The sequence below is a fragment of the Calypte anna genome, chromosome Z (genome assembly GCF_003957555.1).
Source record: "Calypte anna isolate BGI_N300 chromosome Z, bCalAnn1_v1.p, whole genome shotgun sequence".
Lineage (NCBI taxonomy): Eukaryota > Metazoa > Chordata > Aves > Apodiformes > Trochilidae > Calypte > Calypte anna.
In genome coordinates this window covers 46253491-46280636 of record NC_044274.1, presented here as the reverse complement: position 1 = coordinate 46280636, position 27146 = coordinate 46253491, and the positions used below count along the sequence as shown (strand labels likewise).

General features: G+C 38.3%; 1 protein-coding gene across 3 annotated transcripts in view; it reads left to right on the top strand.

Annotated features, from left to right (window-relative positions):
• The window catches only part of RIC1 (RIC1 homolog, RAB6A GEF complex partner 1), a 45994-nt gene extending 21756 nt beyond the window's left edge, over positions 1-24238 (top strand). The window contains exons 4-26 of one of the 3 annotated variants that reach the window (XM_030466732.1): positions 486-593; positions 3552-3694; positions 3927-4060; positions 5041-5132; positions 5532-5620; positions 6584-6728; positions 7250-7298; positions 8400-8552; positions 8913-9116; positions 10335-10373; positions 10573-10683; positions 11259-11348; positions 11959-12119; positions 13055-13193; positions 15168-15284; positions 16108-16836; positions 17146-17304; positions 17416-17549; positions 18217-18503; positions 19269-19463; positions 21236-21413; positions 21554-21742; positions 22087-24238. In XM_030466732.1, coding sequence (XP_030322592.1) covers positions 486-593; positions 3552-3694; positions 3927-4060; positions 5041-5132; positions 5532-5620; positions 6584-6728; positions 7250-7298; positions 8400-8552; positions 8913-9116; positions 10335-10373; positions 10573-10683; positions 11259-11348; positions 11959-12119; positions 13055-13193; positions 15168-15284; positions 16108-16836; positions 17146-17304; positions 17416-17549; positions 18217-18503; positions 19269-19463; positions 21236-21413; positions 21554-21742; positions 22087-22372 — 3931 coding nt within the window. In that variant the 3' untranslated portion in view covers positions 22373-24238. Of the gene's footprint in view, positions 1-485; positions 594-3551; positions 3695-3923; positions 4061-5040; positions 5133-5531; positions 5621-6583; positions 6729-7249; positions 7299-8399; positions 8553-8912; positions 9117-10334; positions 10374-10572; positions 10684-11258; positions 11349-11958; positions 12120-13054; positions 13194-15167; positions 15285-16107; positions 16837-17145; positions 17305-17415; positions 17550-18216; positions 18504-19268; positions 19464-21235; positions 21414-21553; positions 21743-22086 lie in introns of all 3 variants that reach the window. The other 2 variants (XM_030466733.1, XM_008496225.2) reach the window with 2 other exon arrangements.
• Positions 24239-27146: the final 2908 nt, after the last annotated feature.

The window sequence follows — 27146 nt, the reverse complement described above, 5'->3', positions numbered from 1 at the left end:
GAGTGATATAGTCTTAGTGCTGTACTGTGTACTGTTAGGTTATGTATGTTGACTTAGTAGTATAAACTGTGATATACTTTTATATCAAAGTATAAACTTTGATATAGCAGAAGAAATTGGAGAAACATGCAAGCTTTGCAGTCTGTTATCTGTAGTGCAGTTTGGCGAAGAATGAATCGGAGATACTTAAAAATTCAACACATTTAATTGAAATAGTGGAATATAATTTTACGGAAAAAGAATTTGCATTAATATATGTAACTTAGGATTACTAAGACAGCCTATGTTTACACTCTGTTCATTCTCTTGTTTTGCTTGCATGCTTTTTATACGCATATATGTCCTCGATCTCAGTTGAAATTTGTGGCAGGTTGAATGTTTGTTGCATATGTACAGGGGGGAAGACCCCTTGGGAATGTAAGGTATTAACTCTTACTGCTTTTGAGGGACATCTTGTTTCAACTGTGGTATTTCTTTGATTTCAGAGGAAGCCCACATATGAAGGGAACCCCGCATTATAAAGAAGAACAATGTGCTCCTTCATTAAATCTAGAAATGAAGAAAGTGCTGGACTTGCAAGCCCCTATCACAAGGTATTCTCACTAACCATGTCTTAAGAATATTTCTGCATGTAGCAGCTACTTGTTGAAAAATGAAGGGGAAACTGGGTGGAAAAGAAACTTCTAGTATATTTTTAGACATTAAGAGTAGGGACTGATAGTTGTTAATAATAGTTATACTAAGGAGGTGAGAAAAAGTAAATTGCTGTTTAAGAAATCATAGAATCATAGAATCATAGAATCATAGAATCATAGAATCATAGAATCATAGAATCATAGAATAGGCTGGGTTGGAAGGGACCTCAGAGATCATCGAGTCCAACCCTTGATCAGCTACCGCCACAGTCACTAGACCATGGCACTGAGTGCCATATCGAGTCGCTTTTTAAATGTCTCCAGGGACGAAGAGTCCACCACCTCCCCAGGCAGCCCGTTCCAATGTCTGATCACCCTTTCCGTGAAAAAATTCTTTCTAATAGCCAATCTGAACTTCCCCCGGCACAATTTAAGACCATGCCCTCTTGTCTTTTTGAGAGTTGCCTGGGAAAAGAGACCAACCCCTGCCTGGCTCCATCCTCCTTTCAGGTAGTTGTAGAGAGCAATGAGGTCTCCCCTGAGCCTCCTCTTCCTCAGGCTGAACAGCCCCAGCTCCCTCAGCCTCTCCTCATAGGATCCGTGTTCGAGTCCCTTCACCAGCTTGGTTGCCCTCCTTTGGACCTGTTCAAGGACCTCAATATCCTTCTTGAACTGAGGGGCCCAAAACTGAACACAGTACTCAAGGTGTGGCCTTACCAGGGCTGAGTATAGGGGCAGAATCACCTCCTTGGACCTGCTGGTGACGCTGTTTCTGATACATGCCAGGATGCCATTGGCCTTCTTGGCCACCTGGGCACACTGCTGGCTCATGTTCAGCTTCCTGTCAATCCAGACTCCCAGGTCCCTTTCTGCCTGGCTGCTCTCCAACCACTCTGTCCCCAGCTTGTAGCGCTGCATAGGGTTGTTGTGGCCAAAGTGGAGGACCCGGCACTTGGCCTTGTTGAAGCTCATCCCATTGGAGTCAGCCCATCTCTCCAGTCTGTCCAGGTCCCTCTGCAGAGCCCTCCTGCCTTCCAGCTGATCAACACTTCTCCCCAGCTTGGTGTCATCGGCAAACTTGCTGATGATGGACTCAATCCCCTCATCCAAGTCATCAATGAAGATATTGAACAGGACTGGGCCCAGTACTGATCCCTGGGGGACACCACTGGTGACCGGCCGCCAACTGGAAGCAGCCCCATTCAGCACCACTCTCTGGGCCCGGCCCTCCAGCCAGTTCCTAACCCAGTGCAGAGTACGCTTGTCCAAGCTGTGGGCAGCCAGCTTTCTCAGGAGGATGCTGTGGGAGACGGTGTCGAAGGCCTTGCTGAAGTCCAGATAGACCACATCCACAGCCTTCCCCTCATCCACCAGACGGGTCACCTGATCATAAAAGGAGATCAGGTTGGTCAGACAGGACCTGCCCTTCCTAAACCCATGCTGGCTGGGTCTGATCCCCTGTCCATCCTGCAGGTGCTGTGTGATTGCCCCCAGGATGATCTGTTCCATGACCCTGCCAGGCACTGAGGTCAGGCTGACAGGCCTGTAGTTTCCCGGGTCTTCCTTCCGGCCCTTCTTGTGGATTGGCGTGACATTCGCCAACATCCAGTCATCTGGGATGTCCCCAGTGAGCCAGGACTTCTGGTAGATGATAAATCTTTCTTTCTCTGCTTGACTGTACTGATATTTTTGGCATTGTGGCAGCCTAGCAGTTTGGGTGGATGAAAAACCAAAGGACAGAATTATTCTCTATTACTCTCTCTCCCCCCCAGAGGAATATAAAAGTGGAATAAATACTGGAGACTTGTAGTTGGAAATGAAAAAAAATTGTAAACAGATTTACTAGCACAGGGGAAAGGCAGTAATGTAAGGGATAATGAAAACAATAGAAATATATATACACAATGTATGGGCAGGAAATGGGGGAGAATAGACCCTTCTGTGCTCTGCCCCTCTCAGAGTCTGAAAGCCCTCCTTCTTTAGTTACTCATACTCAAACTATGACAGGCATATAGAATTATATAGCACATATATGTTCAATATTCCATTATGTTACTATAAATGTGTTTATCCTTGGGCTCAAAGTGTGGATCAGAGATTTTATGGAGATGTAGGTACATAAGATTAAAACCATAACTTGCTGTGTCAGCATTTCTCCATCTGCCTGCAGTGAGTGCCTTTTTGTACTGGAAAATGTTTTTGTTTACTTCTTCCTCTTTTTGTGGCGATTGCCTTCCCTATAAATAAGCTTTGGCCATGTTAAACAAGTGTGTGTGAAAAGCTGTTGAAACCACGTAGCATTAGGATGGGCTGGAAAGCTAATGAATTGCAATTTGGGAAGAGGGTCCCTTCAGAAAATGTATTTTAGAAGAAATGCAGTACATGCTAGAAGAAATGTTCCTGGGAGATGTCAGATTATCGTCTTCATGAAATCAGATTAAAAGTAGTTTTCAGAATTTTGGAGATATTTGGAGAAGGATTTAGGAGAAGTCTGATTTCTGCTTCATCAATGAGCTTAGACCACAGGTTGGAAAGTATTTTGGATTCTCTGAAGGTGAGGCAATATTTGTAATTTACTCAGATAGATTAATAAATGGTTGTTGGCAACAATGTCTTGCATTTATACAAAAGTTGTAAAAATGATCTGCAGTAGTTCATACACCAGTTAAACAATTACTGTAACTATACAGACCTTTTAATGAATTCTTGATTTCGGGGGAAAAGTAGGGATACCTACTTTATTTTGTCAGCTTGATCCTTTTACTGTCCAGAGGATTTAGGCATTAGGTTGTAATTAATTTAATGTAACTTCTCAACATAGTTGCTAATCCAAGAGGTGTTTGTTACATTAGTTGATTTTTCTGTGACTTTGATGTGAGATGCAGTTTTTTAGGGAGTGATAAATATATTTGTTAGTTTGCAGTCCATGTTAGAGGATCTACTTGTTGCTACTGCCGATGGATTTCTCCATCTCGTTCACTGGGATGGTATGACCAATGGAAGGAAAGCCATCAACCTATGTACAGTTCCATTTTCTGTGGACCTGCAGTCTTCTAGAGGTAGGTTTTGGGCTTCTTTATTGCTTAAGATAATTAACTATTGGTGAAATACCATCTGTTATGAAATATTCCTGTTCTCAAGCAGAGATGGGAAAAATGTGACTTTTGTAGAAGTGAACAATGTAGCCTGTATATTTTTTCTGTGAAGTATTAAGTAAACAACAGAAAAGTCTGTTGACATGCAGTATCACTCAGTTCACTTATTTTTAAATTACTGCTGTTTTCTCAGCAGGTTCATTTTTGGGCTTTGAAGATGTTTACATCAGAGATATGGAATACTGTGCCACCCTGGACGGTTTTGCTGTTGTTTTTAATGATGGCAGAGTTGGTTTTATTACACCAATGTCAAGTAGATTCACTGCTGAGGTATATTTTCTTCAGTATTTCTAGCAAGCAATTCTTCAGTAAATGAGTTTTCCTTTGTCTCTTGGATTTCAGTTAGCTTTCTACTTTAAATTCTGTTCAGCTGCACAGACATTAAAATCTAGCAAGTGTTTAAAGAGCTAACATAAGAACAAGACTATTTCCTGCCATATTTCCCCTGCATTGTTCTAGGGCTAGTACCTGTCTGGGAAAGTGTAATTGATAGCAGAATTTTTGTTTTGATTTGTTTATTGTTTAAAAATGTCATTATAGCCGTGAGGTCTTCTTGCTATCTCTGAGACATACTTCTTGCTGCTAGTTATAAGTGGAGTTATAAGAAATGTTTTCTGCTATGGCAAATTATTCTAAGTGCTCTTTCTGGTTTTTAGCTGTGATAGTCTAACTTTTCTTAGAGTGACAAGCATACTTCAGAATTTGTTTTAGAGGAATCTTTTCCTTTCTTACCCATAATTCAGGCTACAAATGGTACTGCATTTTGTCATTCGATCTCTTTAGTTTACTTACCGAAAACCCAGAAGGCTTTGTGTAATCTGTCCCAAACTCCTTACACACTTCACAATTATCTGTTGTCTTCACAATAGCTGTTGCTGATGGGAACTTGCTTTCCTGTTTTGTCTTCACCCTTAGTACAATCTACTAATTTTTTGATGCAGTATTAGATATATTATTGCTTTATAGGTATTGACTTGCTTTGATAATTCAGGGCACTGATAAACAGTTTCTTTACATTCTGGCATCTTTCTGTAGTTTTTTCTGTAGTGTAGTTAGAACAATGAAACCAGTTTTACATGTACTGGATCTTGTTTATCTGAGCCATGTCACTTAATCTTGACATTTCCTGAGGTGATGAAGGTCAGCTGGCAGTTCTGTAATAGGGCGTACATGGGTAGCATATGCACAGTAGCTGACTAGTGATAAAAGCACTATTTAACAAAAAATTCTGTAAATTCCTTTCTTTACAGCAGCTCCATGGTGTCTGGGCACAAGATGTGGTTGATGGAACGTGTGTGGCAGTAAATAACAAATACAGGCTAATGGCATTTGGATGTGCCAAGTAAGTTTTTTTTTAAGGCCGGGCCAATGAGGGAAAAATCATTTCATTATAAAGCTTAAGAACTAGTTTCTTCTTACCAAGTTTTGTTGCAGAAGTGTTGCAAGAGCTGTAAAAGTTAAAATGATCACTCTTTTTAGAGATGTTATAGCCTGCTCTGTCAAGAAGTTAGCATGGAAGAGGAAAGAAATGGTTGTCTGCTGGTATTTTGGGTCCTCCACTGCCTTCTGGCAAGTGTCTTAACATATTTTGTTACATAAAAGTTTTTGAGTGTTACTTGACACAGTGTTTCTGTTCTGGATAAATTTGGTATTGATCAGAAAAAGCAGTTTTTATTAACCTCTTGAAAATGGTGAGGAATCTAAATGGTCTGCAGTCTAAATCCTGTGTAATCTCTTCCAGTGGCTCTGTGCAGGTTTATACAATAGATACCACCACTGGCGCCATGCAGTTTTCTCATAAGTTGGAGCTGACACCAAAACAGTATCCTGGTGAGCTACATTTATTGCTAGAATTTTCCAGCTGTTTTTAGGGTATTAAAGAATATTTTTGTCCATGGTAGTTATGTTGCTTGCATTATCACTGATAGGATTAGTATTTACTCTTGCAGGTTAGTAGTAATTAGCTTTTGCAAGTTTTTTTCTTTTAGCTTTGCTTTTAACTGACTTTTGGATGTGTTTTATATGTGACTGTCTACATGTTTTGTTTTTTTTTTACTAAACCTGAGCTAGCAGTTCACAGGCAGCAGTGCTTCTGATTCTCCCATTTAAATGCTGCAGATCTTGGTATTTTCCACATGTAGTGTTGAGATTACTTTTCCATTACTTACCTGAGAAAATTAGAGATTATTGTCAACACTGATACTTAATATAATAGAAGTGTGAATTAACCTGAAATAACTGACATGTAGGATTCAGGAAGAAAATTAATAATCCATCACCTTGCCTGAACTGCAGTGTCAAAAAGCTCAGTGGAATTTTTCATTTAATAGTAACAACTGCTGTGGACTTGAAAGTGAGGAACATAAGAAGTGGCTAAATCACATCCTCACCTGAAACTGTGTGTGTCTGTTAAAAGAAAATCTGCAAAGAACAGATTTACAGTTGTGCTTAATGCCAAACAAATAGGTTTCAAGGACAAATATAAAATCTTTTGTCCTAAAAATCATCTTACCAGGTCTGCAGTTCTATGGTTCTGTCATTGGACAGTGTATTTCTGACCTATTTTAATGTATTTTTAGTTCCCTATGAAATCAAACAATTATTAGAAGGAAAACATGAATTAATTTGCTGCTTATTCATTTTGAGATGCTAAGCTTGATGAGCGTAGTGAAGAAGTTAATTGAAAAATGAAATATTTATGTCCATACATTTTAGTTTCTACTATTACGGTGAAAGGAGTTGAAGAACATATGATGTTTTTCACCTTGTGTTTTACTGTCTGTTTCTGAACAGATATTTGGAACAAAACAGGACCCGTTAAATTAATCCGGTGGTCACCAGATTGCTGTGTTGTAATGGTGACTTGGGAATGTGGAGGCTTGTCCTTATGGAGTGTTTTTGGTGCTCAGCTTATCTGTACTTTAGGAGGTGATTTTGCGTGAGTATCTTTGACAAAATGTAAACATAAAATTGTTTTTTAGAAACCTTTATTTCTGTAATGAAAAAACATTTGATTAGAAACTAATGCACAAAAATAGAGTTTGGGTTTTTTTTTAATCTTTTCCCATTTCCTTAGATATTTGAGTCATTGAATAATATTTAGGAGGAGGGGATCATTTGGCTATAAAATAAAATACATTGTTTTCTTTTTGTAGTGGTGTTTTTGGTCATAAAAGCAAATTACTGCAAGGGGAAGTTTCTGCAGGCAAATAGTAAAATTCCCTTAGTGCCAGTATGTATTTGCTTAGCATGTGATAACATCCAGAAATTACAATGCAGTTTATGCTAGACAATCTTGACAGTTGCATTGCCTTTGTGGAAGCGTCATGGATCAGTCAGGCTTTATAGTGTTATGTCAAGTTCAATATAAAACCATATGACTACACAAAGACAGGAACATAATTTCTTATTTTGATGAAATTATTTCCAAACTCAAACTTGTTCTGTTCTGGTTTTAAGGTATCAATCTGATGGTGCCAAAAAGGACCCTCTGAAGATTAGTTCTATGGTAAATATGAATCTAAAATACTGTAATAGGATGGCTGATACTTTTTAAAATTCTTCACATTTTCAGAAAATTTCTCTGGCTTTGTTTGGGTTTTTTACTCTTTTACAGAGTAATATGTCTTTACTACACTTCCTAATACTAATGTTGCATTGTAGGAAGAGGAAAAAGGGGACAGCTGATTATTTTATTCTTTTTCCATCTATGTGCATGCATGATGATGAAGTGTGCATGACTTCATGGCTTTGTTTTTAATACTAAGAATGAACATTTCTGGTTTTCTTTCATGGTTTGTTTTTTTTTAATCTGTAAGATTAGAAGAGTACAATAGGACAAAGAAGAACTCTAACTGTACACTTAGTTATTTCCCTAAAATAACTGTCTTACCTTTGACTGTTAAAGTAGCTTAACACGGGATGTGAATTCAAGACACCCTTGTCTGCTGTTGTCTGAATTCAAACCAATTAACATGAAAACCTGCTGGTCTGTCAGATCAGTAGGTGTTCATAAACGTGAAACACAGTTGTTAAGGTTTCTTTGACAAACCCTGATGAATTTTGTGCAATACTTAAAAAACATTTAAGTTATTTACCTCCTAGTCGTTATGAATACTGGCGATTTAAAACATGCATCCCAACTGGATGTATATATTTTCAAGGACAGTAAAATCTACAGTATCTTTTTGAAAACCCCAAAGATTAAAATTCTGATACCATTGATTGTAATGAACAACCAATGTAATTCTAGGCATAAGTCTTTTCATACCTGATTCTGTTTGTGGATTTTTTCCTTAGTTGCTTTAAGCAGCAAACTAGACAGTCTTCATTACTTATGTGGATGTCTTACATAGTTACTTTTCATTAAATCAACTTTTTTTTTAACTTAAAAAAAAAAAGAAAACTAGATTCTTACTGTTCCTTGCAGATATTATTGCTGTGAGTTACTTAAGATTCCAACCATGAGACATTTTAGAACACCAAACTGGTTCTTTTTTTACCAGGCTTGTGTCTATTGTAAGATAAGTTACAGTTCTGCAGTTCTTGCTTTCTTAGAATATGTAGTGTTGGTTTGGGGGCTTTATTATTCTTATTCTTTTACATCCAGACTTGGGGATCAGAAGGGTATCATCTGTGGGTAATAGATGGGAATTCTTCTTCAAACATGAAGCCTGAAAGAGATGGGAGTAATCAAGCTCACCAGTTTGGTATTCTGCAGTTTCATTTCATCAAGAGCGCACTCACTGTTAATCCTTGTATGGTAAGTTTTTTGTTGATAAATATATCCTTATTTAGAGCATATTTCCAGTTTGCAGGTTACCTCTGAGTTATACTCTTAATTGGTTTTAAGTCTGTTCTGCAGCCATTAGGCTGCTACCTTGAAAATATATATATATAATAGGCTTTTGAATGGTAGTTTGAAAATATTGTTAAGCAGTACTGTAACATAAAACTTATTAGTACATAGTGACACAAAACCTGAGAACTGCCTTATTACTGACTTTTCAGATTATTTATGTAGAATTTGTTCATGTATTGATCATGGGTCTTCCTTTGTTTTCTGCACATGGAATTCAAGGCTGATTTTCTTTTTTGTTATTTGATTTTGTTCTTAATGTAGAGTAACCAAGAACAAGTCCTTCTTCAAGGAGAAGATCGCTTGTATTTGAACTGTGGAGATGCAACACAGACTCAGAATCCCAGAAATACTTCAGTACACTCAGAACATAATCCTGCCAGGGAAAGAGGCCCATTTTCAGATGGAAGTTTAGATGCTCAGGGTTTAAGCACTTTATTAGGACACAGGCATTGGCATGTTGTACAGGTAATTGTTGCTGGTTGCCTATCTGTGCTTATGAGAATTTATAGTACTGAAATCTTCAGCTGATCACATGATGCTCAGCCATACCCTTTTCCTCTAATATGAGATCATTGCCTCTTCATTGTCTCTTGGATTTCCCCTGGTACAACTTCTTCTTATTGCCAAATGGTAGTGGAATGTTCACCATCTCATCTTTGTGGATTTAAGTTTTCATCCTAGCTAACAAAAAAAATTTGAGTATCTTTTTGACTTCAAGAAGGAGTAGCTAAATTACTTGTTTTATGCTTTGAAAGGGAGAATACACAAGAAGTTCTCTTGCGATTTGTTCTGTTATTTATGTGGATTGTGTTAAGTATCTTCAGCTGATGAATACACCTTCTGGACTTGAGCTGTGTTTTCAAGCATTCTTAGTGTCTATTCAAGCATTCTTAGATAGTGTCTATTCAAGCATGTAAATAAAACTTGGCAATATCGAGCACATGAATAAATTATTTCTAGGGATAGTAATATGAGAGATTCTATTTCCCCTATAATATAGAGGAAAAATTAAATTACTTTTAATCTGTAACTCTAGTCTGGGTAGCTGTGTTTCAAAACACAGGAGTCCCCATTCTGTGTGTAAGTAAAACTAACACATTTATTGTGTTAGTTACCCCTGAGAACAGTCAGTGGATGGGTAGTGAGAGCACCTGCCTGCCTTGCATCACACCAAGGACTGGAGTTTGAACCCAGATTAGTATCATGTGGCATAAGAATCCATGGTCAAGATATAATTTGTCGTATCTCTCCCAAGTGCTGGTGTGACAAGGCTTTGGGATGTGCTGCTGTGCATTTCTGATGGGATTAGAAATTTCATTCCAGCACTGGAAGTCCCTACTGAATGCTGTGTTTATCAAAACATCAGTGTTCCAGTGAAAGGTTCTGATGAAAGAGAATTACCTGTGGGGCAGAAGAGCAAATTTTAGCTATGAATCTGTAATGTAGTGCTAGCTATTAGACATTGTGACATGCATTTCTGTAATTCTTGTGTTAAAAACAGGATAACATTTAGGCTTCAGTACATTTTGGGATGGCAGGGGGGGAGGCATAGAGTACTTGTATTTAAAAAAGAAATCCCTAGATTAAAAATCTTCAAGCCACTGTTTTGGATAAGCATGGACATTGTACAAGTTCCTTTAGAAAATTATAATAAGTCACTACGTTTTTTGTTTTTTTTTTTAGATTCATAGTACATACTTAGAGAGCAACTGGCCTATAAGGGTGAGTTATTTTAGCAATATTTAACAATTATTGTTTTTCTTCTTTAAAAGTATTGGGGTTTTATAGCTGTCCCTTAGGGTTGGATGAGCTCTGGCATTGCTTTATGTTACAGAAAGAATTTATGCTGGACAGTAAAGCAGAAATGTGAAGATATTTTACAGGTTCTGTTTTGTTTGTTTGTTTGTTTCTCTTGGGACAGTTTTCAGCTATTGACAAGCTTGGACAGAATGTAGCTGTTGTTGGCAAATTTGGTTTTGCACATTATTCTTTACTCACCAAAAAGTGGAAGCTGTTTGGAAACATTACACAGGTAAGATGTTACGGTATTTTACCCAGGTATACTCAGAGGTTCTACTTGTAGAAATGTAACTCTTGAGGAAAAATTTTTTGGTAGCATAGACACATTTGGGATTAGGGATGCTGATTTTGCATGTGTTTTCCATAAAATCAGTGGAACACATTGTGGCTTTAGCACAATACTTTGTGTCTGATTATTAAAGAGGTTTCCAAATCTGAGTGCATGTAGTCAGACACTTACTACCGTACGTCTTATCTGAGTTTGTGTAAGATGTAACTTTAGATGCTAGGCTTGTAAATTCTGGCCAGAAGCAGAAAGCTAATTTGGGAGAGTTCATGGTTGCCAGTAGTACAAGGAACTGTGGAGCTGTATTTTGTAATTTGTCCTTTGCAGACTATTCTTTAGTACTTTGGGGTTTCCTAAACAATAAAAGCTTTGTATATGTAGATTTTATTGCCACTTAAGCTTATATAAGTTTATATAGAGATCACATATGGCTTTCAGAAATAACCCATAGAAATTGTGTGTGTGTGTGTGTGTATGTGTAAAAATACATACATAGATGTAATTTGTTTGCTTTTTTTCAGGAGCAAAATATGACAGTAACAGGTGGCTTAGCATGGTGGAATGACTTCATTGTTCTTGCGTGCTATAATTTAAATGATCATCAGGAGGAGGTGATGTATTTTTCTTCAAAGTAGATAAATCCTGTTCAGAATATCTGATCTGTTCTACAGTAGTATAGCAAATATGAAAAGCTTGATACACAGGTGGCTTTTTGGTCATGTTCATAAATTCTTTGTTAAAATGTAAGTATTCTTTGGAGAAAAGTTGAATATTGCTGCTTAAACTATTTTCTGCTGACTAACATTTATGTACTAATTGTTCTGAAAATGTTGTGACACCTTTCTGTGTTAGTATGAAACCTTTTTAGAGGTACCAAGTCACAGTATTTTTGGACACTTTTGTAAGGTTTTAAATTACATTACAAAGAAGAGCTTTGATTACTTTTTGTTTCTTAAAACTAATGAATCTTCATTCATTAGTTATTAATGCATTAATCTGCTGCCTTACTTAGTTCAGTACTTCAGATTTTGCCATGCTGTTCTTTAACCACTTTGGATGTAATCATATAGTACAATGGATAAAACATCTGGCAAAACGAAGTCCCAGTAATTCTAGAAAGCCTTACAGCCATCCCACAAAATAGAAAATAATTGAATGTGGAGTTAGTGTTAGTTTGTCAGTAAAGAGAAATTGCATCCAAACTACTCCTTTTCTTTGTAGCTGAGAATCTACCTGCGAACATCTAACCTTGACAATGCATTTGCACACATCACCAAAGTGCAAGCAGACACCTTACTCCTGAGTGTCTTCCGGGACATTGTGATATTGTTCAGAGCAGACTGTTCCATTTGCCTTTACAGTATTGAGAGAAGGCCTGAAGGGTGAGTTGTCAGTTTTAAATGCATCTGCGTAATTCACTTGTAAATCTGCTCTCGTTCAGAGTAAGTTCTTAAGGTATATAAGTTGTATGGTAGCTTGTAGAGTCAGGTTTTTAAAAGACAGAGGAGTGTGGTCTGCATCTGTGTGTGATAGTTCATCAGTGTTGTCACTTGTGTGTATGCAGATACCCGTGTTAGGTGTGGAGGTAGTGACTGAGATATGTGTGTTTCCAGCTGTCTACAAGCATGCTTAGCTGATAGGCACTTGAAAACTAAATGTAAATAGCAAAAAAAATTACGAAAAGGCACCCACGTATTTGAATATTTTAATAAAAAACATTTATAGCAGAAGAAGTTCAAATTGGTGAGAGTGGTGACAGAGTGGCAAAGATGAAGGGATAAGAAGTTGGGTCAGAGGCATCGGTGTGGGGACCTGATTTGCTGCAAAAGATACAGCAACACAAAACCCAGATACTTTCAGATAGTTAAGATTTGTCAACGTAAGGAGGCAAAAAGGGTTCTCAGGTAGTTTCATGAAGTCCTTAGTTTCTTACCATTATGACATCTTGGTTTCAGCAAGAAGAGACCTGTTTTTTTTAGCAGAAATCAAGCTGTTAACCCACTTCAGAGGAAAATATTTTCAGTGTTTTTCAAAGAAAACCCTAACAAAGATCCAAACCCTGAAACTGTCTTACTGAAGGGTGAATAGAATCTTATTCTGAAGTATCTGTGATGTCTTCTATTCACTCAGTCCACAAAACTCTCAAAATAAAGTCTAAATATACATGTGGTCATGTGGGATTCCTGATTAAAGGAAAATAATTTTGGTCTATAGAGAAGTTTTTGCTAAGGTTAAATTGTTTAAGCTTACTTCAAGATACTAATTTTATCCTAAATGCCATTGTAAAATTGCTAAATATGGTCATATTTCCTTTCAGTCTTAACCCTACTGCCAGTATCCAAGTTCTTCAAGAAGTGTCCATGTCTCGGTACATTCCTCATCCTTTTCTGGTTGTGTCTGTTACACTGACATCAGTGAGGACAGAGACTGGCATCACCTTGAAGATGCCTCAGCAGGTAACAAATCTATAGTGCTCAAAATGTAAACGAATTGGTGCCTGTATTTGTTAGCAAAGTCCTCAAATGTTACCTGACTCATAAATTAATTATAAACTAGGAGTTCTTTTATGTGGTAAAATACAGAATATGTTTTTTCTGATGTTTGTTATATAGACATTTGATGTGTGAATTGATGGCACGACATGTGGAAATAAAGTCCAAGCCTCTTACTTCTGATTCATAACATCTCTCTCTTGTAATCTTGTAAAGTTTGGGGTCAAATTTTGTAGAACAGATTCAACTGATTTAAGTCAAGGGTCACTTTCTTAGTTGTGTATTAGAAGCTGAACACGGGAGCAATCCATGGCATTAGGAAGTGCCTTTCTTGCAGCAACTGGCCCATTAGTCAAAGAATAAACAGAAAAATGGAAAAGAGAGCATGTGGCCTTATAAGATTTCTCCTAGTCAATCTCACACTACACTAAAATAATCTCCCCACTAGTTATTTCAGGAGGTCAAAAGACAAACAGTGACTAAGGTGAAAAGGTGAAGCCCTGTCTTAATTTCGGATTATTTAGGACACTGAAAGCACAGTGCAAAACTTGGATTTTTGTTGTCTGTCTTGTAAACAAGGTAAGCTTGACTGAGCAGCTGCAATATGAAGTGTATTTTCTCAACAGAAGGGCTACCCTAAGATAGTTCAGAAGTTGTACAATCAGTGAGGCAGGTGAATACTTTTCTCCACACAAAAAAGCCACTGACAGATACAAAAGCAGTATCAGAGATGTAGTATCTGGAGGTTTGTGCTTCAGTTAATTCCAGTTTAGTATCCCACAGAGCTGATCATGTGTCCAAGGACTATAATATGGTCTTAAGACAAAGGCATGAAAGGCAACATGCTTGTTCTCTTCTAGTCCAGTATCCTTGTTCCTGAACTATCTGACCTGAAGGTGTTATCTAATGTTGAGAAAAAGCTACTGAAACTTTTTAGAGCGCTGGTAATATTTTGAACTTGGCTTCAAACTGAATAATAGAGTCATACAGTAGAATCATAGAATCACTAAAATCTACCTTCTTCCAGTTTAAAACCATTAGTCCTGGTCCTATCACTAAATGCCCTTCTAAAAAGTCCTTCCCCATCTTTCCTGTTTACCCTCTTCACTTCTTGGAAGGCTGCTATAGGGTCTCCCCAAAGCCTTCTCTTTTCTAGACTGAACAAATACAACTCCTTTTCTTTATGATTAAAAGCCCATAGAGCCAAACTTTGCCAATCCTCCTGGTCAAAAAAAACCAACATTGGTGTTGGCACTCACTGTGACAGTGCACTGTAGACAAAGTAATTTGTCTGACTTAGCAGTGTGTCAGACTTTTCATTGCTGTTTCCTGTTAGTGACCTTAACCCCTAATGCAGAAATTTATCACACAAGCTCTCTACCCATATATTTTAAAACCAAGCTTCATACACAACATTGGCTCCAGTAATTTGGATTGAAAATAACACAAAACAGTTCTGAAATGAAACTTTAGAGAGAACACTATACGTTCTTGATATACCTAACTGGAAACATTTTTCTTTAACTGCAGCTTCTAAAAGTTAACTGTACAAGTGTGGCTGAACTCATTTGGTTCAACTCTTTTTGGCATGTGTGCCAGTGTTAGTCCATAGAGCTTTCTTTTTTTTAAAGTATTGGTGATTTATCCATGTCAAGAGGCGTAGTTGGAAAAAGTTGGTATCAAATAAACACATGGAACAAGTCTAGTGAAAAAGAAACCCTTGAGAATTTACCTTTTCACACATAAATTAATCTATCTATAGGTAGATATAGGTACAACTTGCTTTTTCTGAGTCCTGCACTGAACTTGGTTGTTAAGTCATCTCTGTATGGCAGGTTAGTTAATTTACTCTTCTAATTTTGGTTTGTCTTGTGGTTGTAGGTATAATGATGCATTCAAAAAGCCTGATTAATTTGCACAACACTCTTTTATCCTCAGGCTTGTGAAGCTGAAAGTATTATGCTAAACTTAGCAGGCCAACTCATCATGTTGCAAAGGGACCGATCTGGACCGCAGATACGAGATAAGGATAATAATCCTAATCAAAGGAAGCATGTGAGTAAATAAACTTGATATATTGTGTATGGCTTCAAAGATGTTGTCAAGTGACTGAAGAAGGTAGGAGTGTTCCAGGCATAAAGAAAATAGGTCTGTAATGCAAGGTGTTGACTACACTTCCAGGCTTAATTGTTTGCAGGAAGAAAATCACTACTTTGTGATTATTTTTTTTCTCCAAAAATCTTTGAAATGTTACTTTGTAATAGTGTGACTGTATAAGTAAGGTATTTGCTATTTACATTGCATTGAGAGATACAAGTTTTAAGCATAAAGGTCAAGGGCAAAATTTGGTATGCACTAGTGACAGAAAATCCAGTCTATATAGAACTGTTCCATGTGTTTATGAAGATTATTATTTTTTTCACGGTATGTTTACAAAGTTCCTAAGAGCAGTAACGATAGAAATGAGTGGTTGAACTTTTCAGTTTTTAAATGAAACAGTTCAGGAGAGTGAAGTCTAAAAAGTTTGGATGAAGGCTGGGTTGTTTGCAACCCAATCAAACTAGCAAATTTCCTGATTGTAATAATTTTGCTAGTTCTTGATCTAACTGAAGAAGCATAGAACAGGCTTTATTTTTCTCCCTCATTCTGACATTTTTGAGTTCCTGGCTAAACATAAGTAGGCTAAAATAATTAAATAAATGTAAGTAATAAGTGGTGTTTTTCTAGGTGCTAGGGTGCATTTAGGGGAGTAGGTAGATTTGTTTCTCTTTTGCTGGAACAATGTTTTTGAAGAGAGAAAAGAGAGAAAAGTTCTTGTGAAGAGGCTTAAAAAAAAAAAAAAAAAAAAAAGGAATAATGAATATCTTTTTTTTTATAGCTGCCCTTTTGTGCTCCAGTTGTCCTAGCACAGTCTGTTGAAAATGTATGGACTACTTGCAGGATCAACAAGCAGAAACGCCACTTGTTGGAGGCTCTGTGGCTCAGCTGTGGTGGGGCAGGTATGAAAGTCTGGCTCCCCCTGTTTCCCAGAGATCACCGAAAACCACATTCCTTCCTGTCAAGACGGATCATGCTGCCTTTTCACATCAACATATACCCACTGGCTGTTCTGTTTGAAGATGCCTTGGTTCTTGGTGCTGTTAATGACACTGTGCTCTATGACTGTTTATACACTCAAACCAGTGCTAGAGAACACTTAGAGGTTCTCTTTCCTTTCTCCATTGTTGAGAGAACTTCACAGATCTACCTCCATCACATTTTACGCCAGCTCTTGGTTAGGAACCTCGGTGAACAAGCCTTGCTTTTGGCCCACTCCTGTGCCACACTACCATACTTCCCTCACGTACTGGAACTGATGCTTCATGAAGTGCTGGAAGAAGAAGCTACCTCGCGGGAACCCATTCCCGACCCTCTGCTTCCCACTGTGGCAAAGTTCATTACAGAGTTCCCCCTCTTCCTGCAGACAGTTGTTCATTGTGCTAGGAAGACAGAGTATGCCCTGTGGAATTACCTTTTTGCTGCTGTTGGAAACCCGAAAGACTTATTTGAAGAGTGCTTAATGGCCCAGGATTTGGACACAGCTGCCTCTTACCTTATTATCCTACAGGTAATGGTACCTCATAGACTGCAAGAGAAGTGGTATTTACTAATGTTGTAGTGCCAAATTTAAGCATGCTAAACAAAATTTTGTTTTTAATGGTTTTCTGCTGAGATAATGTCCTGCTACGAAGGGAGGGGGGAGTATTATGCAATGCAAGTAGTAAGTTTACTGTTATAAAGAGGAAAATAATGGCTTGAAATTTGATTCTTCTAATCTCCAGTATACTTGAATGTCACAGTATGTGGCTTGGATTAGTAGGACTTTGGTTGCTCATTGGCAAAAGCAGGTGACTTAATTATGCTTTGTTGCTTGCAGAACATGGAAGTTCCAGCAGTCAGCAGACAACATGCTACTCTCCTATTTAATACTGCCTTAGAGCAGGGAAAGTGGGATCTGTGTCGTCATATGATCAGATTTCTTAAAGCCATTGGCTCTGGAGAAACAGAGACACCCCCAGCTACACCAACAACTCAGGTTTGTGATGGGAATAGTAAATACTGTGCATCAAACCTTGTATGATTAATCTTGTTTTTAATATAGCTTGTTTGCTCCTCTGACTGTGTGTTTGGGTTTTCTTGCTTTTAGGAACCTAGTTCAAGTAGTGGCTTTGAATTCTTCAGACATCGCAGCATTAGTTTATCCCAATCAGCAGAGAATCTCCACAGCAAATTCAATTTGACAAAAACAATGAGTATGCCCTCTGGCCCATCTGGAAAAAGGTAACTGGTAGTAATGTCCTCTCTTTCCCCACTTTGTTAGGTAACATACTAACTCTCTTACCAGTTTAAGTTACAGAAGTACATTATATGAGACACTTAGATTTGTCTCAGTCTCCCTCCACACCCCTCTGCATTTGTTTTTTCCATGCAGAAATTTTTTTGTAATGTCTTTGCCTCTCTTAGGTTTTTGGGAGAACATATTCTCACACATGTAAATATATGTGTGTGTGTGTGTGTGTGTGTGTTTATACATACACAGGCACACTTAGATGGATGTTGCTGACTAAAAGCCTCTGAGTCCACTGAGTGCATATGCAGTAATTTAAATAGCTAATGAGACCACATGCCTTATATTTGAAGGGTCTGTTTTTGCTGAAAAATACATCTTGAACAGCTTACAGTACTGCAGCATGGTAGTATACATTGCAGTGTGATACTCTGCACATCTTGATGTAGCAGTGTGTTGCCAAGCTGTAAATAAAGCCTTTTTACACCTTGGAGTGGATCCCTCTTAGGCTGCTGTATACAGAGTTCATATTAATCAGTACACATGTTCAGAAGCAGCACTGACCCTGGATTTAATGTGATCCTGGTTTTGTCTTTTTTCCCCATGTAAGACCTGCATTTTTTTCAGTCTTAATGTCACTGTTTTCTGGTCTGCTCACAGGTGGAGTAAAGACAGTGACTGTGCTGAGAATATGTACATTGACATGATGCTCTGGCGGCACGCTCGGCGTCTGCTGGAGGAGATCAAGCTGAAAGACCTTGGCTGCTTTGCTGCACAGTTGGGCTTTGAGTTGATTGGATGGCTGTGCAAGGAGAGAGCCAGAGCTGCCCGTGTGGAGGATTTTGTGTTTGCTTTGAAGAAGCTGCATAAGGATTTCCTCTGGCCATTCCCAGTCATACCAGCTTCATCCATCAATTCACCTTTCAAGAATGGAAAGTACAAGACAGGTGCTTTAACAGCAGAGTTGATTTGACCTTGGTTTCCCCCCTGCAGTCCTACACCCATCAGTCTGAATCTGTCCTTCCTCAGTTCAGCCAAGCACAGAACTGGCTGAGGCTTGCCACCTGTACAGCTTTCTCCCACAGAGTGTGTTTTCTGAAGTGATTCTGTTTAGCATAGAAAGCACCTGCTGTGCAGTTTGATTACACTTCTGTTTCTGCTGAGCTTTCTTGCTTTCTCAGGTGCACCTCACAAACTGTTGAGTATCAACAAAAGGTATTGCTCATTGATGTAGAGTCTGCTACAGAAAATTACTAAAATCAACATTCTTATATAGTCTTTAGAAAATGTTTTAATTACATTTTAAAACTATTGTTTCTCATATTTGAAATTGGCTTGCTGTAAGGGTAAGTATTTTGAGGACTTGCCGTGAACCTCCATTGTGTTATTAATCTCTCAGTTCACTCATTTATTTTCATAGGGAAAAGTTGATACTAGCTGCCAAGTTTTTGCCTTTTTGACAGTAGCAGCACCATTATTTAGTTCTATTGATCCTAACATTTAGCAGCTGATATTTCTGCTATGCCAGTGCTGACAGAAAAAGCTGATCAGGAATTCTTGTAATACCTAAACTTGCTGAATTCCATTGCTTTCGGTGGTCTGTCAGCAGGATTCAGGAAGGCTTTACCTTCTGGAAATGCCTGGAGATAATTTTCCAAATTTCATTTTTGATGGCTGCATATGATTTTTTTTCCTGGGTTTTTGTTTTTCAGCCGTGGGGGAGCAGCTGCTAAAATCTCAGTCTGCAGACACTTTTGTAAACATGGAAATGGACACAGGGGTTTCAAACACACCTCGAAGTCGCAGCTGGCTTGGCACTGTGAGCTCCTCTCAGAGGGAGATTGACACAGTTTCATCCCATGGGCCACACATGCAAGATGCATTCCTCTCTCCTTTGCTAAGTAAAGGTTAGTCACTCTTCCTTCTGTCTGTTAATTGGAAAATGCACTTGGGAGTATACACTTACATTTTGATACTTGCATGCCACTGCTGTATTGTTGCTTCTCCACTGCTGAGAACTGTAGTTCAGGGGAAAAAAAACCCAACAAAACTTGTTGAAAAGTGAACTGAAATTTTTACACAGAAAGGCTTCGCCCATGTCATACACCTTTAAGTACCTCAAGTAGAATATGAAATTCATCGTTTGTGGAAGCTCTTGTATGTGTTTGGTACCATGAAATGCAGTATTTTTGCAGTCTGGTTGGGAGAAGTGTTAAAGTTTTTAGTCTCTCACATTAGTTGGCCTCTTGCATAGGTTGGCACTGTTCTAATTCACAAACTTTGTGCTTTGGAATTTCTTTAGAAATATATTTATTTACAAATATGTCAGATACATTCTTTATTGAAAAAGTTGATGAAATTGTAGTCCCATATGATTTTCTTTTTTCCTGTGGCTGTGTTTAAATCACTCTTCTTAAAGCTCAGATGTACTATCAGCTTACAAAAATACAAAGGGGAAATTATTCTCTATGCATTTTTTCTGACCAGAGACAGGAAATGTGTCTGACCATTTATCTCTTTTTGCTCTGTTTTCTCAAGCATAGACCAATATTTTCAACAGTGTCTACAAGACAGGCTTTAAAAATGATTGAGTATGGTTTTCTCCCATTGCTTGGGCACTATCCATTCTATTTTCACTTCTGTTTCTCTTGTTTGTTATTTCTGGTGACTGCAAGAATGCATTAGGTTTAAGTAAATTTGATGTAGAACTGTCAGAAAGAGCTTAATTTAAATGGGGAAAATTTATTTGTCCTGTTGTTACTTGTACTGCTGGCTGCCACTACTACACTACTACACTACTACTACTGTTTCTGCAAACAATTACTTAATATTTTTTTTCTCAGTTGGATGAAGACCTTTTTGTTCAGCGGACTTTGCTACACATTTTAAAGCAGTGTATTTCTATAGTGGAACTTAATTATATAGTCTTTATAATGTTGTGAGATGAATTGTAATAATTGTAGTTGTAATAATTGTAATAATCATTTCACAAATGACTAATTTAGCAGTGGTATGCATGGGTGAGAAGCTAGTAAAGCAACTTTCTGAGTTTCTAAACATTTTCCACAGAAAAGATGCATCTATTTTAGATGTGTCTAAATCTGCAGGGTGGGAGCCCTTATGACTCACCAGTAGAATGGTTTCAGCTTTGCCATTACTGTTTATGCGTGGATTTGTAATTAGTGAAGGTAGATATTTACATTAGTAAGCATACAGAATCTTTGGGGGTTTGTATGAAGAAAAGAGTTTGCTACTGCATCTTCATTTTTAGCACAGTTTAAGGTTAAGAAAGCAGGATCTCTAAACAGACTGCAACGCTTCCTGCAGACTTAGCCTCTTACATTCCACAGTCCTACAATTAGTAGTAGACACAGAGTCCTGTGTTCCTAATCTGACTGGCAACACATCTTTAGGATCTCTTATTGATGTTATTCTCCAGAATTATTTTTGGTTTATAGATAAACTACTGCATTCTTGAAGTAATAGTTGTAGTATATAGTGTGATTAGAATGCTGTGATGACATGGACAGTGTGCCTGAAGTAACTTCTTAGCCCTGTGACGTGCAGCGAAGCCTGGCTGTGTAATTTGTCAGTTTCTATAGGAAGTAGTTCAGAAATTCTGAGTCTTACTAAAGTAAGTAGTTTATTTTTCCCTTATGTTTCTGAGTGTTTTTGATAGGTGACGAATGCAGCATTGGTTCAGCAACAGACCTGACTGAAACAAGTTCTATGGTGGATGGTGACTGGACCATGGTGGATGAAAATTTCTCCAGCCTAAGCTTAACTCAGTCAGAGCTTGAACATATCTCCCTGGAACTGGCTAGCAAAGGGCCACACAAGTCACAGGTCCAGCTGCGGTAAGTGGTGTCATCTCTGCCTTTGAAACTCAGAATGACAACTGTGCAGCATTACAGGAAGGAAATACTGTCCACAGAGTAACTCTGGAATTTTGTCTTCAGCGTGGAAAAAGAATTAAGTCGACTGTTTTTCCGTGTAGGTACTTACTGCATATCTTCATGGAAGCAGGATGCCTGGATTGGTGTGTTATCATAGGCCTTATCCTCAGAGAATCTTCAGTGATCAACCAGGTTTTCAGTATAATGCAGTCCTCTGATACTGATCGAGAAATCTGTCAGAATATCAAGACTGGCTTATATGCTGTTGACAAATGGGCTTCCACAGACTGGTAAGTATTATTTTCCTCCTTCAATTTCATTTCAGTCGTATATAATTAGCTATCTAAAAAATAATTCCGACGTCTCAGCCCTAGTTGAAACAATTAGTTTTAAAGCACTTTTGCAGAAAATTTCAGGACAGTCACTTAATGCAGTTGTGATCAAATTAGGGAAAAAACAAATAAATAAACAAATCAAGCCCGAAAAAATGAACTCCCCAGCTTTTATTGGAGTTTCTGTACAAGAAGTGTTATAGAAGATACTCGTTTCTATTAAACATCTCCCAAGAAAATTTGTTTTTCAAGCATACTATTTTTTAAGGTACTCATGGTGTTCTATATCATTATTTTCCTAGCCCTGGGTACAAGCCATTTCTAAATATCATCAAACCACAGATTCAGAAGCTAAGTGAAATAACAGAAGAACAAGTACAGCCTGAAGCTTTTCAGCCAGTGAATTCTTCCAAGGTTACTGAACAAATGAACCCCAGAGCTGAAGAAAGCAGGAATTCATCTAGCCATGGCACCAGTCCTCAGAGTGATGCTGGGAACAGCAATGCAAGCAGGCATGAAGAGGACAAGTCTAGCACAGAGGATGAGGATTCATTCCAAGAAGGCAGTTATGACTGTACTGTGTCTTAAATGGAAGATGAACAACTTCCCAAGCATCAGGGTGTGAAAGGAAGCAAACCAGCTCTTAGTGTGCTTCCCTGTTTTGGTTTGTACTTTTTTTTTTAAATTTTTTTAACCTTTGTTGGGGATAACTAAGCAGCAGTTTCATCTACTACTTTCAAGAGGAGGCAAGATTATTCTTTTTTTCATGCAATCTTCAAACTGCAGCTTTAGGTTTTGATACTTAATAGTGTTGAGAGACAGTGCATACATATGGAAGACAGGTTCATTATTAAAACATTCTGAAGCAACTACTTATCTCTTGCTTGAGTTTAAAAGGCAAAGAGGGGATTAGATTTTAAAACTCTTATCCTTTGCAGCTTGCCTGCCTAAGAGATGTCTGATCAATGCAGTTCAGATTGGTTTGATACTGATATTTTGTATTAAAGGACTGTAAAATATATTGTATGTTTTTGTGAATATTCTTGTACAAATACTCAAGGCTGTACCACGTTTGAAGGTACCGGTATGTATTGTGCATGTTTCTAGATTACTTAGTAAAGTTAAAGCAGAGTTGCACTTCTTTCTGTATGAGGCATACTTTACTGACCTAACATTGACACAAGGTGGCTTTCCTGTTTTTTACCGCCACTTACAGATCTTGTAGTTGGGTTTAAGGGATTGCTGAAGGTTATTTATTTCATTGTAAATTCTTTTCTGAAAAATGGATTTTTAAAATGTAAATAATCATCATATACTCTTGCTATGGAAAACTAGTTTAACAGCTCACACTTAAACATTTTTCAAACATTTTATAATATGCATACTTGTATCTAAGACATATTTAACTTTCATACAATCTTATGGAAAGCTGGCTGCAGAAGTCTGTTGCTTTGAGGTACTTATTTTTTCTAGCTGCTGTCCCTATGTAATAACTACCTGTAACAGTATTAATGTAGATATTAGTTTGTTTGTACTGTGCAATCTGAACAAAAATGCAACATTACTCATTTTATAAAAGAAATAAACTAGTTTATTTTTTATAACATCACTTGATTACTCACATGGACCAAACTAGTCATCATAGGGTGGTTACAGGATCTGTTGCTTTTGTAGTGTAGATACTAAATGCATATCCATTCAAACTCTGAAAACTAAGAATATTCAGAATTAAGTTGAAATGAATTGTAGCTCTATCATCTTTATTTCCTTTGTAGATAATATCAAGTGCTTTAAAATGTACAAATATTAATCTTGTTTTAGAATGGCTTTACTAAGCCAGTACAACCAGTACAAGTGCAATAATTGTAAGTATCACTTGGAAAGCTGGAGATTTTAGCGAATGCAGCGTGAATTTCCATTTAAGAGTTGAAGCTAATATTGAAGTAATAGGAGAGAAATCCAGTTCAGGAGTCTCAGCATTAAGCTTAGTCTGCATTGTAGCTACTGGTTACAGTTTATGTCTCACACCTACAAGCCTGTTGTGATCTGACATCAAAATCCATTATTGTTATAAGGGGATACTTAAAGCTTTTTTATTATTAAAAATCTGCTTATTCTATGTTCAAAGAAATAAAAACTGTGCTTCAAGTTAATATTTTTCTGTGGTTCTGTGGTAATGATACAAACCAAGCCCACCCTGATCAGCTTTCTGCTGTTCAGGTTTTGGATCTGTACGAGTAAACACATCCATTACTGATATACTAACATTCTTGTTATTAGCAGCTTACTACTGTGCTACTGTTGTTCAGCAGTTACATCTTTTTAGTCGTGAAATTTTAGAAGTTTGTACTTCTTTAGTAGTAATTATCTCTATGCAAACCTTACGTGCTAATTTTGTATTTAAATTTCACTGCTGTTTTACCTGTAATTAAAAGACAAATGTATTCAACTTTACTTGAAGTTACTCCTGTGGAAAATAACTATTTCTGACTTCAAGCCATTGACAGTGAGCTACCAGAATTTGAGTAACTTGTTTCAGAGAAAGAAATCTCTCTAAGGAATCACCCGAGGAAGACTCTTAGTTTGCCACATCATACCCCAGTGGCCTGTTTCACAGAATGAAGCCATAAAGCTGCCAAGTTAAAAATTACCTTTAAGTGACATCTGCCTGTTGTTTTGAGAAGAGGTGTATTTGGTTTAGGTGGCAAGTGGGCTCCAGGGGTGGCCTCTGAGTAAAGCCCAGGAGCTGCCTCTGTGATGAGTACAGACAGCTCCAACAAACCCACCCCTGGACACAGCTGAACCCATCAGTCAAGCCGGTGCCTCCTCTCTGATGTATTTATCAAAGGGTAAAGAGATGCTGTGCATCAACTGTGATAGAGATAACAGAGGGAAAAAACAGATAAGATCAGTCCTGAAGACAGCCAGGCTGGTAAAGGAGGAACAGGAGGTGCTCAGGCACCGGGGGAGATCCCCTGCAGCCTATGAGTCTGTACAAGGGAACACATCCATTACTGATACACTAACACTCTTAACATTAGTAACTTACTACTGTGCTACTGCTATTTAGCAGTTAAATCTTTAGACCATGATGAAGCAGACCCTCCCTTCTGCAACCTACTGCTGAGCACTTTGGAGCAGATATCCACACCACTGCCTGTAGGGTACCCCACTAGTAGAGCAGAGGGATGAGCCCTGAAGCAAACAACCATGGAGAGCCCCCAGAGGAGCAGGTTTTCTGGCAAGAACTGTGGCCCATGGGAAACCCAACCTGTTCCTAAAGGACTGCAGCCCATCAAGAGGAGGAACCACGTTGGAGCATGAAAGACCATCTCATGGGAGGAATCCCGTGCTGGACTGATCATGATGTGACCCTTGACTGACCATCCCTGATCTTTCTGCACCATTGTGGGGAAGGAGCAGTGATGCTTAGCCTGGGAAACAAAAGGAGGTTAGGGGAAGAGAATTTTATTTTTCTCTTTGTTTGTTGCTATTCTGCTTTAATTGACAATAATTTAAGTGAGGTTTTCTCCAAGGCCAGTTTGTTTTACCTAATTTGGTAATGAATGAGTAATCTCCCTGTCTCCACTCACCAGCTTCTACATCTTTCTTCCTTCCTGGCCTGCAGAGGAGAAGGTGTAAGAGAACAGTTCAGAGGGCATGGGGCAGCCAGTCAAGGTTAACCCACAAAAGGCTTAGTCTTCGGCAAATGCACTGTTACCTCAGCCTAAGCATAGGAAATATGGGCCATTTAACCAGTTAAGGGTCAACGTTTTCTGTGGCATTCCAACACACTTTCTCTCACTATGCTTATCCATCTTACATAAAACTGGTTCTTACCAGCCTGGCCTACTTGAGCATTTAGTATTTAATGCCATAGAAATATGGGCAAATTCCTTCTCCACCAGCATTTGCACATCATTAGATTTTCTCAATCTGGTTCTCCTCCTGTACAAAATTAATTGCCTCTGAAAAGCTGCACCTAGGCTACAGTCCTTGCTACCCATTTAGAAAAAAAAAATCCTCTCACACACAAGGTTATGCTTGCAAAACTGCTTGAGTCAAGTCATATTTAAGCATAATTTACACCATCCTTTTTGTCAGCCCAAGTGAGCTAATTTCTCACTGGTGTGTTTTAGCCCAAAGCAATCAATTTAAGGTTTTAGAGCCAAAGTGTCTGTAGGCTACAGGCTGAGATGTGCTGTTAAGAGAAATACAAGAACACATATGTGAACCAGGACAGCTCCCTTCTCTTCATTATAAACTGAGGGGAGAAGTTGTCTACAGCTATGATGATAAGAGGTAGCTTGGAGAGTGGTAAGCTGGTTACAGCTGAAAGAAGGGGACCTTCAAGAAAAAGGCCACGGACCCAAATTACTGTCTTAATATAGCATCTGATTCTACAGCTGAAGACTGCTGAGATATTCTAGCAGGCAGTGAGATGAATCACAGCTGATGACAAGCAGCTAAAGTAGTCCCAGTGCTAACACAGAAAAGGGAGGAGCTTGCTCATACCACTCAGCTCTGCAAGAGCAAGTTTTCTTTTTAAATCATGTACCACCTAAAATAAGTGAACTCAAGGAGTTCCCTGAGCACTGCAAAGACTTTACAAAAACCCACAAACGGAGGGTGTAGTTAGCTAAACTGTTCAGACACAACCACTCTTCTGTAACTTTTTTTGAATTATTGTTCCCTATCAAAAAAAAGAAACACTCCCACACATCCACTGCATACAGATAAAGCAACATCACCGAATTAACCATACATGGGCAGCTCTCTAACACAGTCACTTAAATTCAGCTGTACTTGTTGGCCTTGGAGCTTGACCCATAATTGCAGACCAGACTGACAGATATACTTCTTTCCACAGAAACTACACTTAACTTTCAAGACTGATTCATAGAGCTTTCAGAAACTGTGGTTATAAAAGCTGGTTTGCTAATGACCAGCTTGACACCCTGCTTAAAATAAATACAGGTAGCAGCAACTAGTTCTCCCTAAAATGGATTGTACTTCCTCCTCAAGTCTCAACTTCATCCTTGGCTTGTTCTCAAGCTGCATCAGTAGCTTTGGAAGATGAACAGAATTCTGCACTGAAGAGGGAAGTCTGACAAACTTCTAGGGCTAATTTATGCTCTGACACTGGAACAGGTTTTTGTGAGAACTGAGAATCCACGTTGTTCTCTAAAACAGAACTCATGCAATTTGTCTAACCACACAGTTTTGTGGTAGCACTTGGGATCACTAATCTTGGATAGCTTTTCAACCATCCTCCACTAAGACTGTGTATCAAGTTCTACAATCAGGCATCCTCCCAGATCATCAAGAACCAGATAAGGTTTAGCCCTCAAGGTAAAAGACC